The sequence below is a fragment of the Suncus etruscus genome, chromosome 1 (genome assembly GCF_024139225.1).
Source record: "Suncus etruscus isolate mSunEtr1 chromosome 1, mSunEtr1.pri.cur, whole genome shotgun sequence".
In the NCBI taxonomy this organism is placed as follows: Eukaryota; Metazoa; Chordata; class Mammalia; order Eulipotyphla; family Soricidae; genus Suncus; species Suncus etruscus.
The window spans coordinates 189,247,189-189,259,313 of NC_064848.1; the positions used below are offsets into that span (position 1 = coordinate 189,247,189).

The 12,125-nt window shown below is 43.2% G+C and overlaps 1 protein-coding gene and 1 pseudogene across 2 annotated transcripts in view; one reads left to right on the forward strand and one right to left on the reverse strand.

The window, feature by feature from the left end:
- The window catches only part of DNAJC7 (DnaJ heat shock protein family (Hsp40) member C7), a 44,692-nt gene that overhangs the window by 21,824 nt on the left and 10,743 nt on the right, over positions 1-12,125 (reverse strand). For both annotated transcript variants that reach the window (XM_049779611.1, XM_049779620.1), the window contains 3 exons: positions 3,549-3,637; positions 978-1,102; positions 46-159 (listed from right to left, as the gene is read on the reverse strand). In XM_049779611.1, coding sequence (XP_049635568.1) covers positions 46-159; positions 978-1,102; positions 3,549-3,637 — 328 coding nt within the window. The remainder of the gene's footprint in view (positions 1-45; positions 160-977; positions 1,103-3,548; positions 3,638-12,125) is intronic.
- Positions 1,722-1,869, forward strand: LOC126030411 (uncharacterized; annotated as a pseudogene).

The following is a 12,125-nucleotide window of genomic DNA, read 5'->3' on the forward strand; positions in this document are numbered from 1 at the left end:
TAATAAACCAAACTCTTCTTTTGATAGACAAGATCAGAATCTTACCTCCAGCTGTGCCTGAGTATTTTTGTGATCCAGTTCTAGAGCTTTCTGGAAACTGCGACTTGCAGCCATGGCATTTCCCAGAGATAGATGGCATTTGCCCTCTCGTAGATGTCCCTAAAGGTAAAACAAATAGGAAAGAATTAGGGATATGTACGATTGGATAGGCAGAGTAATCAAGAATTGCAATGAACATCACACAAAATTAAAATATGATCAAAGCAGCTGAAAAGCAGCTGGAGCAATAGTACAACAATAATACAGTCAAACCAGGTTCAATCCTAACACACCCATGAGCCCTCCAGGAGTGATCTTTGAGCTCAGAGCCAGGGGTAAGCCCTGAGCATTGTCCGATGCAGTCCAAAATCAAACAAAAAATAAAATGGCTGCACCACTGATTCTCAATTGGGAATGAATTTGCTCCTGACAGAACTTTTTAGCAACATTGGAGATATATTTGTCCAACATACTGGGGAGGAAAAGGTGTCACCAACACATAATGGTTAATGGTCATAGATGCATCCCATATAGTCCCGAGCACTGCCAGAATGATTGCTGAATACAGAGCTAAAAGTAATCCCTGAACATTGCCTGGTATGGCACAAAAGGAAAAAAAAAAAAAAACAAACAAAAAGAACTGGGGCCGGAGAGATAGCATGGAGGTAGGGTATTTGCCTTGCATGCAGAAGGAAGGTGGTTCAAATTCTGGCATCCCATATGGTCACCCGAGCCTGCCAGGAGCAATTTCTGAGCGTAGAGCCCGAAGCAACCCCTGAGCACTGCCGGGTGTGTCCCAAAAACCAAATAAAAAAGAAAACCTGACAACAAAGAATGGTCTCTGCCTCAAAATATCAACAGTATTGAGAAGAGAAATCCTGAATTACAGGAACTCAGTTGCAGAATTTCAGTCCTCTTCAAAGAGCCAGATAGCATACCCGGACGAAGCTGTCATCCAACCGGACAGATTGCTGTGCATCACCTAGAGCTTCCCGGAACTTCCCAAGCATCATCAAGGTGGCTGCTCGATTTCCATAGTAGCTAGCATTTTTAGGACACATATCTACAAGAAAGGCAAAAGATTGTAAAACAAAACCAAACACACAAAACTTTGACCCAGCTTCAAATATCTGGGGCTATCTCCATCAGAACTATAACTAGGCAACCTAAGAATGCTAATACGCAGGGCCGGAGAGATAGCACAGTGGCGTTTGCCTTGCAAGCAGCTGATCCAGGACCAAAGGTGGTTGGTTCAAATCCTGGCGTCCCATATGGTCCCCCATGCCTGCCAGGAGCTATTTCTGAGCAGATAGCCAGGAGTAACCCGAGCACCGCTGGGTATGGTCCCAAAACCAAAAACCAACAACAACAACAACAAAAAAAAAAAAAAAAAAAAAAGAATGCTAACACGCTCTCAAGTTAAGTCACAAATTCTGAATTATGTTCCGCGCAAATGACAGCAGCAACAAGCAACAAATTTAGAGTCAGGAGTTGTAGCAATAGTACAGTGGGTAGAGAGATTGCCTTGCACATAGTTGGACTGAGCTTGATCCTTGGTAACCATTAATGTTCCCTGAGCCCTGCTAGGAGTATTTCCTGAGTGCAGAGCCAGGAATAACCCCTTGAACATTGCATGGGGCTGACCTGGCTTCAAGCTCCACCATTCCATATGGTCCTCTTCAGTGCAGGGACAGAAGTAGCCCCAGAACATCACAGGGTGTGGTGCCGAAACAAAAAAAAAGGCATGCAATGGTTGCAGAGAGCAGTCCTCATGGTAGTGTCTACAGCCTGTTGTTTGGATAGGTGGTTTAAGGGACATTGGCAACAGCGCTTTGTGATAGATTTTCATATATAACCTTATGCTGTCCCAATCTTAGGCTACAAATATGTGCTTTGAAAAGTCCCAGGGCATGAGGTCAGGGTTTACGAGTCAAGTCATCAAGTTCAGCTGCACCAAGCTGCAGAACAAGGAGTACAAGACTGAGGCCGTAGGCAGGGCCATATTTCAATTATTGGTTACCCCTCATCTCCACGAAGGGATTATCAAGTTGAGCATGGGTACATTTAAAGAGATAATGGCTGAAAAGTCACATATCTCAGTTGGATGCAGAATCAGTCAGATCCCTGACTGTGAACTTCTGGACAAATAAATGATGGGCACTATATTCCTGAAAGCATCAGAGATGTTCCTCCCCCCCTGATCCTGCTTCCTATCCAAAATAAAGAAACAAAACTTTATCTTTAAAGCACAGGAATTATTGAGGCCAGAGCACTATTATAGCGGGCAGGGCATTTGCCCTGCATACAGCTGGCACATAAGTTCTATCTCTGGTACTACATTTGATCTTCCAAACCCCCTCAAAAGTGATTCCCAGGAAGTATCAGGAATAACCCTGAGAATTGTCAGGTGTAGCCCAGAAGCCAATAAGAAGAAAAAAGAGGCAGCACAGAGATTATTTGGAGAAAGCGAGCAATTTATTTTTTTTGGACTGGGGTATGGGGGTAGACCCCCTGATGTTTAGGAGACCAAGATGTAATGCTGGAATTTAAGCCGGGTTCAACCTTATGCAAGGCAAGTGCCTTATCTCTGTACTTTCTCTCCAGTCCATGTATATTTATCTTTTTAATGACCTGTGTTTTTAAATCCCAAGACATGAAAATGATTTCATGTTGAATTGGGGGGAGGAGAGCCTATAAACAAGTTAGAGGAGAAAAATAATAATAAGGGATCAAAATATGCCAGCAGAGACTGGAGTGATAAATCACAGAGGATAGGGCACTTGTCTCACATGGCCAACCCAGGTTCAATCCCTGAGTGCAAAGACAGGATAAGTCCTGAGCACCACAGGCTGTAACTCCCCCCCGCCCCCACAAAAAAATAATAAAAATAAAATAAAATATACCAGCAAGGGCCAGGGAGACAGCTCATTGTACTGGAATGTATGTTTTAGGTGGGTACCCCAGAAACAATCCCCAACACTGCATGGTTCCTCACTGATGGGTGAGGCCCTAAACCAAAAATAAATACGTAAATGTTAGTAAGTTGAGAATAGAGATAATGAAGGTTTGACACCATCTACAAAGTTCATTTCCTTTTATTGTGTGGGGGAAAAGGGGTGCCTTAAGCTATTTGTAGCTCTGTTGTTCAGGAGTAACCTCAGACCAAAGAGGATTTTGGGGTTAGATCCACGGAAGGCGACATGCAAGGGAAGTGCTTGTATCTTGTATTATCTCTCCAGCCCCCTTTTACTTTTTTAGATAGTAAATGGAGTGTTAATTGCTGAGATGCCCTTAGGTACCTATGCTTTTAGCCCATTATCTAGGATTTCTGCCCTTACTTTGTCAAAAGAGCGACAGACTTGAGCTTAAATAAAATCAATACATCTACCTAAGGGAGTTTGTAAAATCAGTTAACAACACACTAAGGAAAAGACCATATCTTGGAGAGGAGCTATTTATAAAAGTATTTGACAAATTATTTTTCAGAATAAGCGTTAGATCCTTCTCACCTATGGCTTTTGTGTAATAGTTGTAAGCTTCATTGTAATCTTTCTTGGCATAGTAAGCATTTCCTTGTTCCTTGAAAGTCTCTGCTTCCCTGAAAAATGATAGAGAAAAAGAGCCTTGTTAATGTATTACCTAGGGTATAAACCTAGGGAGCAATCTTTGATCTAAGTCCCTACAAATACTGAGCAGACATTAGTGTGATACTTGAAGGAACTGACTCATAGTTTGGTGGACTAAAGAAGGTGCTACTAACAGAACTCAAGCTCCCTAGGTGTGATTTGTTGTCACAGACACATTCAAGCACTAAGAACACCTCTGTCATTTGCCTGCCTTGTCTTGCCTTTCCCATTCAGTCATTCTCTTTTGATGATTGACCAGTCATAGAAAAGGGTTACTCCCAGAAACAGAACCTTGTATTTATCCTCTACAGTACGATATGTCTCTTGAGCAAACTTAGAAAAACAGAAAATTCTCTTCAGGAGCAATTCATTTCTCAAAAGAGATTTTTTTTTTTTTGGAGGGGGGGGGTCACACCTGGAGATGCTCTGAGGTTACTCCTGGCTCTGCACTCAGGAATCATTCTCAATGATGCTCAGGGAAACATGTGATGCTGGGGATCAAACTCGGATTAACTTTTTTTTTTTTTTTTTTTTTTTTGAGCCATACCCAGTGACTCTCAGGGGTTACTCCTGGCTATGTGCTCAGAAATCACTCCTGGCTTGGTGGACCATAAGGGATGCCAGGGATCGAACTGAGGTCCGTCAGGCAAGTGACCTACCTGCTGTGTTAATAACTCTATGGCCTCATTTCTCAATAGTTTTAGTAACTTAATCTCTTGAAAAGTGGCTCAAGCCTTTTGTCATAGTAAGGATGTGAGCAAAAAGCAGGTAGCAAAGAGAGTTCAAGCATAATATATTGGGGCTGGAGAGATAGCATGAAGGCAGGGCGTTTGCCTTGCATGCAGAAGGATGGTTCCCCCAGCCTTCCAGGAGCGTAGAGCCAGGAGTAACCCCTGAACACTGCCGGGTATAAACCAAAAACCAAAAGTCAAAAAAGAAAAAAGCATAATATATTGGTTTTAAGATGGTGTTTAAGATGGAGAGCTGAGTGACAGCAGAAACTTGGATAAGAGGCAAGAGATAAGTACTTTGGGTGCCTTGCCTGTGTCTAACCCAGGGTCTCAAACTCGCAGCCTGCAGGTGGTTTGCAGCCCTCGTACAACATTTTGTGGCCCGAAGCCGGCCTTCAAATATCGCAGTATTTGCGATTATTCGCTTACCGAATAATTGCAATAAAAATCGCATTAAACATTCGCATACCCCGAGCAGTTCCGTTTGGGGTATGCGAATGTTTAATGCGATTTTTTTTGAGAATATTTGGTAAGCGAAATCCCTATCGGCCCTGCCTCACCTCATGTTGCCTCCTGCGGCCCTCAGATAAATTGAGTTTGAGACCCCTGGTCTAACCTGAAGATCCTCAGCAAGTGATTTCCGAGAAATCCAGGAGTAATCCCTGAGCACTACCAGAAGTGGCCCCGAAACAAACAGAACCAAAAACCAAACTAACCAAACAAACAAAAAAACCACTGGTTGTGACAGGGAGAGACAAGATAAGGCTCGCAGTACCATGTTGTGAGAACCACCATTTGCTGGTATTTCTCTCTTTCAAAGTAGTTAACAAATTTTTTTGTTCCCCCATTGCCATTCGACCTAGCTTGTAAAACCAGAAAGTAGGTTTTATCATAATTTCTGACCAAACCAAGATCTACTTCTTTCCCTCTCCTCTACCTTCCTTTTCTCTCCTTCCTTTCCTCCCTCCCTTTCCCCCCACTCTTTGGCTACACCCAGCGGCACTCAGGGGTTATGTGGCCCCTGGTCAGTCATGTGTAAGGCAAATGCCCTACCACTGTGCTATCACTCTGCTCCTGCCCCTACACCAACAATGTTTTACAAAAACAAACATAGTATCCTCTACCAAAGATCTCCAAACATTCTACTATCCAACTAAAGTGACCCAGATAATTCTTAGTACAGTGCTTAGGAAATCTACCTATGACCTTGCAACATATAGCCAGGAGTTTAAGTCAATAGTGCACCACAAATCAAGCACAATTGTGGCTACTATGCTACCCGAGCCTGCCTGCCCTACTTTCAGTCATCCCCAGCACCATATAAAGGGGTGTGATCCCAGCTTGCCTAAAGGAGCACCAAGGAATTTTTAGCTAGATATATGTGTCAACATTACAGCAAGCACTACCATTCTAACCTGCATGTCTCAACTAAGTGTGATGGGGTTAGAGAGAGTACAATGGGGAAGACACCTACTGCCTGTGTCTTTGTTCAATCCCTGGCACCACATATGATCCCCAAAAATCTGCCAGGAGTAAGCCCTGAGCCAGGTATGGTCCAAAAATCAACCAAAATCCACAAATATGTCAGAAGGAAAAAGAAAATGAAAATAATCTATACATGCTGACAGTTAAACTGTAATGAATATAAATCGATCTGAGCAATTTAATGTATTTATTATATTGATAATCACAATGCTCTAGAGACTGTTCACAATTGTGAGACTTAGAGGATCAACTGTAACCTTCCTACATGGTGCGCTCCATTCTGTAAATAAATTAAGGAACACTCCAGAAAGGACAGATTGACACAAGATCTGAGGAAAGGCTCCCCAACATTAGATTCCAGCAGTTGTGTCAGACTGCTGTGAGATGTAGTAATGAAACCAAAGGAAACATTAAGCTCAAAACATATCTGAGAAGATCTAGCTTTCTCTTCAGTGGGCTAGTGGCTAAGAATACACAAATCCTGGCGGGAAACCAAAGGCATCTGGGGACTTGGAGAAAGGCTGTGTCAGCTGTATTAAAGCATGCTAGTAAGTCGTGAAACAATCTGTAGGGCTGCTCAAGGGCACCCCTTCTTTCCTGAAAGAAACGAACTCCAATGACAATGAGTACATTCAGCACTGGCTAGAAGTAAAAATGCAAAAGGATGACTCATGTGGAAAATTATTAATAATTACTGAGGCCAGGTACTGTCTATGCATTAACTAATCAAGTGAATTCCATTATTTCCATTTTTTTCCTGTTTTGGGGCTATACCTGGTAGCACTCACAGGTTACTCCTAGGTCTGCACTCAGAAATTACTCCTAGCAGGCCTGGGGAACCATGTAGAATGCCCGCGATAGAACCCAGGTTGGCCACATGCAAGGCAAAATGCCTTATACACTAAGCTATTGCTTTGGCCCAATTATTTCCATTTTTTTTTTTTTTGGTATATCTTTTGGTTTTTGGGTCACACCCAGAGGCGCTCAGAGGCCCTGGCTCTGAAGAAGTCGCTCCTGGCAGGCCCAGGGGACCAAATAGGATGCCGGGAATCGAACCACCGTCTGTCCCAAATCAGATGCATGCAAGGCAAATGCCCTACCACTGTGCTATTTCTCTGCCCCCTCCATTTCCACTTTTTAAAAAGGAAACCAAGGTGGGGCCTGGAAAGATAGCACAGCGGCGTTTGCCTTGCAAGCAGCCGATCCAGGACCTAAGGTGGTTGGTTCGAATCCCGGTGTCCCATATGGTCCCCCATGCCTGCCAGGAGCTATTTCTGAGCAGACAGCCAGGAGTAACCCCTGAGCACCGCCGGGTGTGGCCCAAAAATAAAAAAAAAGGAAACCAAGGGGCCGGAGAGATAGCATAGAGGTAGGGCATTTGCCTTGCATGCAGAAGGACGGTGGTTTGAACCTGGCATCCCATATGGTCCCCCGAGCCTGCCAGGAGTGAATTCTGAGCATAGAGCCAGAAATAATCCCTGAGCGCTGCTGGGTGTGACCCTAAAACAAAACAAAAACCCATAAAAAGGTTGAGTGATGATGTAACTCAATTATGGTCAAATTCCAGAGCTTGTGCACATTACACTATTATGCCTAAATCTCACCTACCAACTAAGGTCTTATCAAATCTCTAATTAGAAACAAAACCCAGGCAACAAGTGTGATTTTCTTCAACTAAGATAGAAGCTAGCCCCAGCACATAAGATCCAACCCCAAAGCAGAAATTCTGGGTTTAAATAAGCCAAAGGACATTCCTAACATTGGTTCTGGAGAGAGCATCTCTTTAAGATGCAAGACCTAGTGAATTGGACTTTGCCTCCCCCAAGAAATGCATTTCATTTTAGTAAATGGTGAGTAGATTCCATTCTAGAGCAAACAAAGCGAGTAATGTAGAGTCAGCCCACAGCAGAGAGAACAAGAAGAATTGTGTTGTGACAAGTTACCATGTTTTTAACTTCACACTGCACAGTATCAGGCCAGAATTAGCTATTCCCACACAACTGCCCCATGAAAAGGACTTATTTTCATAGAAACATAGTTGATTTACAGCTGCCCAAACAATGGGCACTTAGTGCTTTTTTAGCCCGAATGCTATATATATATATATATATTTTTTTTTTTTTTTCCCCCCTTCCAGGACCAATACTCAAAGTAGAGTCCCTCCTTCATTTCTGAACTTCCCACCAAATACAAGCTTTTTTTTTTTTTTTTTTTTTTTTAAATCTACTTTATTTTTTGGTTTTGGGCCACACCTGACAGCACTAAAGGTGAGCTTGGAGGACCGTATGGTGCCAAGGATCAAATCTAAATCTAGGTCAGTCACAGGCAATCAAGTGTCATACTCGCTCTACTATTGCTCTGGGCCTACATGACCAAAAAAAAAAAAAAAAAAAAAAAAAAAAAGAATAGTAAAAATGGGGGTGGGGACCACACTCAATGATGCTTCGGAATCACTCCTGGCAGTGCTCCGGGGACTCAGGCCTAGGTCTGCCACCTGCAAGGCAAGCACCTTATCAGCTATCTCTTCAGCCCTCCACTACCCAAGACAAGCTTTAAACAATGAGCCTAGCCCTGCAAGACACTCAGTGGTAAGAAAAGCAAAGATCTTTGGAATCTAGCATGGCAGCAACCAGCACTGAACAAGGCTGTAGAACAATTCCAGGGCCAAATCCATTCAAGTCTGAGTCTTGAGGGGCCCTTCTTAGCAAAGATGAAAGATGAGACGCCAAAGGCCTGGGACTGGAAAAGAAGCTGCTTCACACTGGAAGCAAGACGTTCATTATTCACTGCCAGGGCCAATTCACTTGGTAACCAAAAAGTCTGAAATATGTAGCAACTGAAATACTTTAGTACAGAGAAGATTTAGGGTTAAGAGGTTCACTCAAGGGGTCAGAGCAATAGTACAGGCACTTACCTTGTACGTGACCAACCTGGGTTTGATCCCCGGCATTCTTACTGTCCCCAAGCCTGTGAGGAGTAATTCCGGAGCTTACAGTGAGGAGGAGACCATAAGCACTATGCTAAATATCCAGGTCGGAGGTGAGACTGTAGAGTGGATAGGATGGGCCCTTGCCTTGTAGAAGACCAAACCAAGGTATGATCCCCAGAATCTCAACTGGTCCCCCTATCACTGTCAGGAGCGATTCCTGAGTCACCCAGGAGTAAGCCTTGAGACAGGTACAGCACAAATATAACAAAACCCCTGCCATTTTCAAGGGGTAGAGACATTACAGTGGGTAGGAATTTGACTTGCACGTGACTGACTTGGGTTAGATTCTGAAACCCCAGATGATCTCTTGAGCTCTGCCAGGAGTGATCCTTGAGAGCAAAGCCAGGAGTAAGTACCACTGGGGATGACCCAAAACAAAAACAAAACAAAAAGCAAAAAAATTCCCCTGCTGCTCTAGAAACCTGCTCCCTTACATGGTGATTTGCTATTACATGAAGGGACTTGGAGAGCATATGGCCGAGTGAGATTAGTGAGAGGGAGAGAGAGAGAGAGAGAGACAACACAGAATGATGTATCTCATATGCAGAAAATAAAGAAATCTAATGATTGGAATAATGAATACCAAAGGCAATGGAAACAAAGAATATGAGAGCTAGGATTCAGCCGGAAACATGCCAATGAGTGGGTAACATCTATGGTGGAGGGAAGCATTCAACCGGGAGAAGGAGGTGGTGCCGAAAGGTGGTAAAGTGTTATGTGTGAACCCTATTAGCAACAGTATTGTACACCACACTGCAAAACCTTATTAAAATTTATATTAATATATACATATACATACATATAATTACTGAGTACTGTACTCAGTAATTTCTGAGTACAGAGTCAGGAGTAACCCCTGAATGCCATCAGGTGTAGCCCAACCCTCCCCCCCAAAAAAAAAGTATTTCTGGAAGCAGCAGACTGGTGGGTGGGAGGCAAGTAAGGGGTACCTGTGGAGGGACACTGGTATAGGAATTGGCTTTGAAGTATTGTATACCTGAAATCCAATCATGAGTAACTGTGTAATTCTAGGGTGACTAAACTTAAAAAATAAAAACAAAAAAACAAAACAAGCAAATAAAAGAAAAAAACCTTTGTGTCTGTGCTGGACCTATATGTAGTACAACAGGTAGGGCACTTGCCCTGTAATGTGCCCAACCCAGGTTCGATCCCAGGCATCCCCAAGCCATGCCAGGAGGCATTCCTGAGTGCAGAGCCAGGAGTAAGCCCCAGCACTGCCATGCACCCCTGGTCCCCCACCCCCAAAAAGCCTGCACATTTATCATGCAGTTTTAGTCTCTCCAAGTTTTAGCACCATTCATGACAGATGCTAATTACTCTAACACTGCCAAGGGAATTATTTGATATTACACAGATCTTAGCAGGGCTCAGCATCATATCCAATAATTTAGACTAAGATCACCAGCCAACTTTGCACATTTACAACTCAACTAAATTAAAAGAATATTAAGACACCACAGTTGACACTGCAAAGTGCCACAAATTAGATGCCCTATTTAAAAAAAAACCACTTACTCAAAATACTTCTTCTAATTTGAACTCTTCAGTAGGATTTTTGCCTTAGGCTCAACTCTCTTTTAACAATTAAAAGGCATACAGAGGGGCTGGAGAGATAGCATGGAGGTAACGCATTTGCCTTGCATGAAGAAGGACAAGGACGGCGGTTTGAACCCCGGCATCCCATGTGGTCCCCCGAGCCTGGCAGGGGCGATTTCTGAGCATAGAGCCAGGAGTAACCCCTGAGCGCTGGTGGGTGTGACCCAAAAACCAAAAAAAAAAAAAAAAAAAAAAAAAAAAAAAAAAAAAAAGCATTCAGAAATTTCAGTCAGTCTTCACCAAGGCAGAATTCATTAGATGACAGTTTTTTTTGTGTGTGTTTTTTTTTTTTTTTTTGGTTTTTGGGTCACACGGCATTGCTCAGGGGTTACTCCTGGCTGTCTGCTCAGAAATAGCTCCTGGCAGGCACGGGGGACCATATGGGACACCGGGATTCGAACCAACCACCTTTTGGTCCTGGATCGGCTGCTTGCAAGGCAAACGCCGCTGTGCTATCTCTCCGGGCCCAGATTTAAATTTTTCTTACAAAACACATGCCATATAGCTTTTAATTATTTTTAACTTATTTTGTTATTTTTATTCTCGCCTAGAATAATATGGATTAAATAAAGTTCAGTTCTTCTGACATTAACGATAATTTAATAATTATTATAACTTAGAAGTAGCAGCTAGAATAAAGTCCTTTTTCCCTCCTCTGCATTTTCTTTTCTTTTTTTGTTTTTGGGTCACATCTGGCAGGTGCTCAGGGGTTACTGCTGGCTCTGCACTTAGGGGTCATTCTTGATGGCGCATGGGGGACCATTTGGGATGGTGGAGATCAAACCCGGGTCAAAATACTCTACTCACTACTCACTGTGCTAGTTTGCTCTGCCCCAGCATTTTCTTTTTTTTTTTTGGTTTTTGGGCCACACCCGGTGACGCTCAGGGGTTACTCCTGGCTATGCGCTCAGAAGTCGCTCCTGGCTTGGGGGACCATATGGGACGCCGGGGGATCGAACCGCGGTCCGTCTCCTAGGCTAGCGCAGGTAAGGCAGGCAGGCACCTTACCTCGAGCGCCACCGCCCGGCCCCTGCCCCAGCATTTTCTTATTTGTTTTTGGGTCTCACCCAGCAGTGCTCAGGGGACCATTTGGGGTGGAGGGGATCAAGTGCAGGGAAGTGCCCTCTACCCGCTGTACTATTGCTTTGCTCTCTCATACTATTTCTTTGTTTAATCTGCTACTTCTGAAATAGAAGAAAAGAAATCTACTTTTGCTAAAATTACAATGCAGAACAAAATGATTTCTTTTGTCAGAAAGCAGAGTTCAGGGGTCTTTGATTTTGAAGGCTTATCTGATCGGCAAGAAGAATCTTTTAAGGAAAAAGTTATTTCTTGTTTTTACTCTGAGCTAATTTAATATTTTACACTACCAAAGTCATATATTCTTTATGTGTTGCTACAGTATTTACTATGTCCAAAATACCACGATTGTGGCACCCACTTTTGTTATTCTGCCAAATTTACTAGTTGTCCTGTTGATTTAGAAAATCCTCCGCCCTTCAGAATCCATGGGATCTTAGCCAGTCTGAGTAGAAATTCCTTCCTCCTCCCCACAGTCCAAGACTTCTTGTCCCCAAAGGCATGTCACAGGGCCCATTTCATCTTGTACTTTTTCTGACCTTCACAAGAGAATAAAGT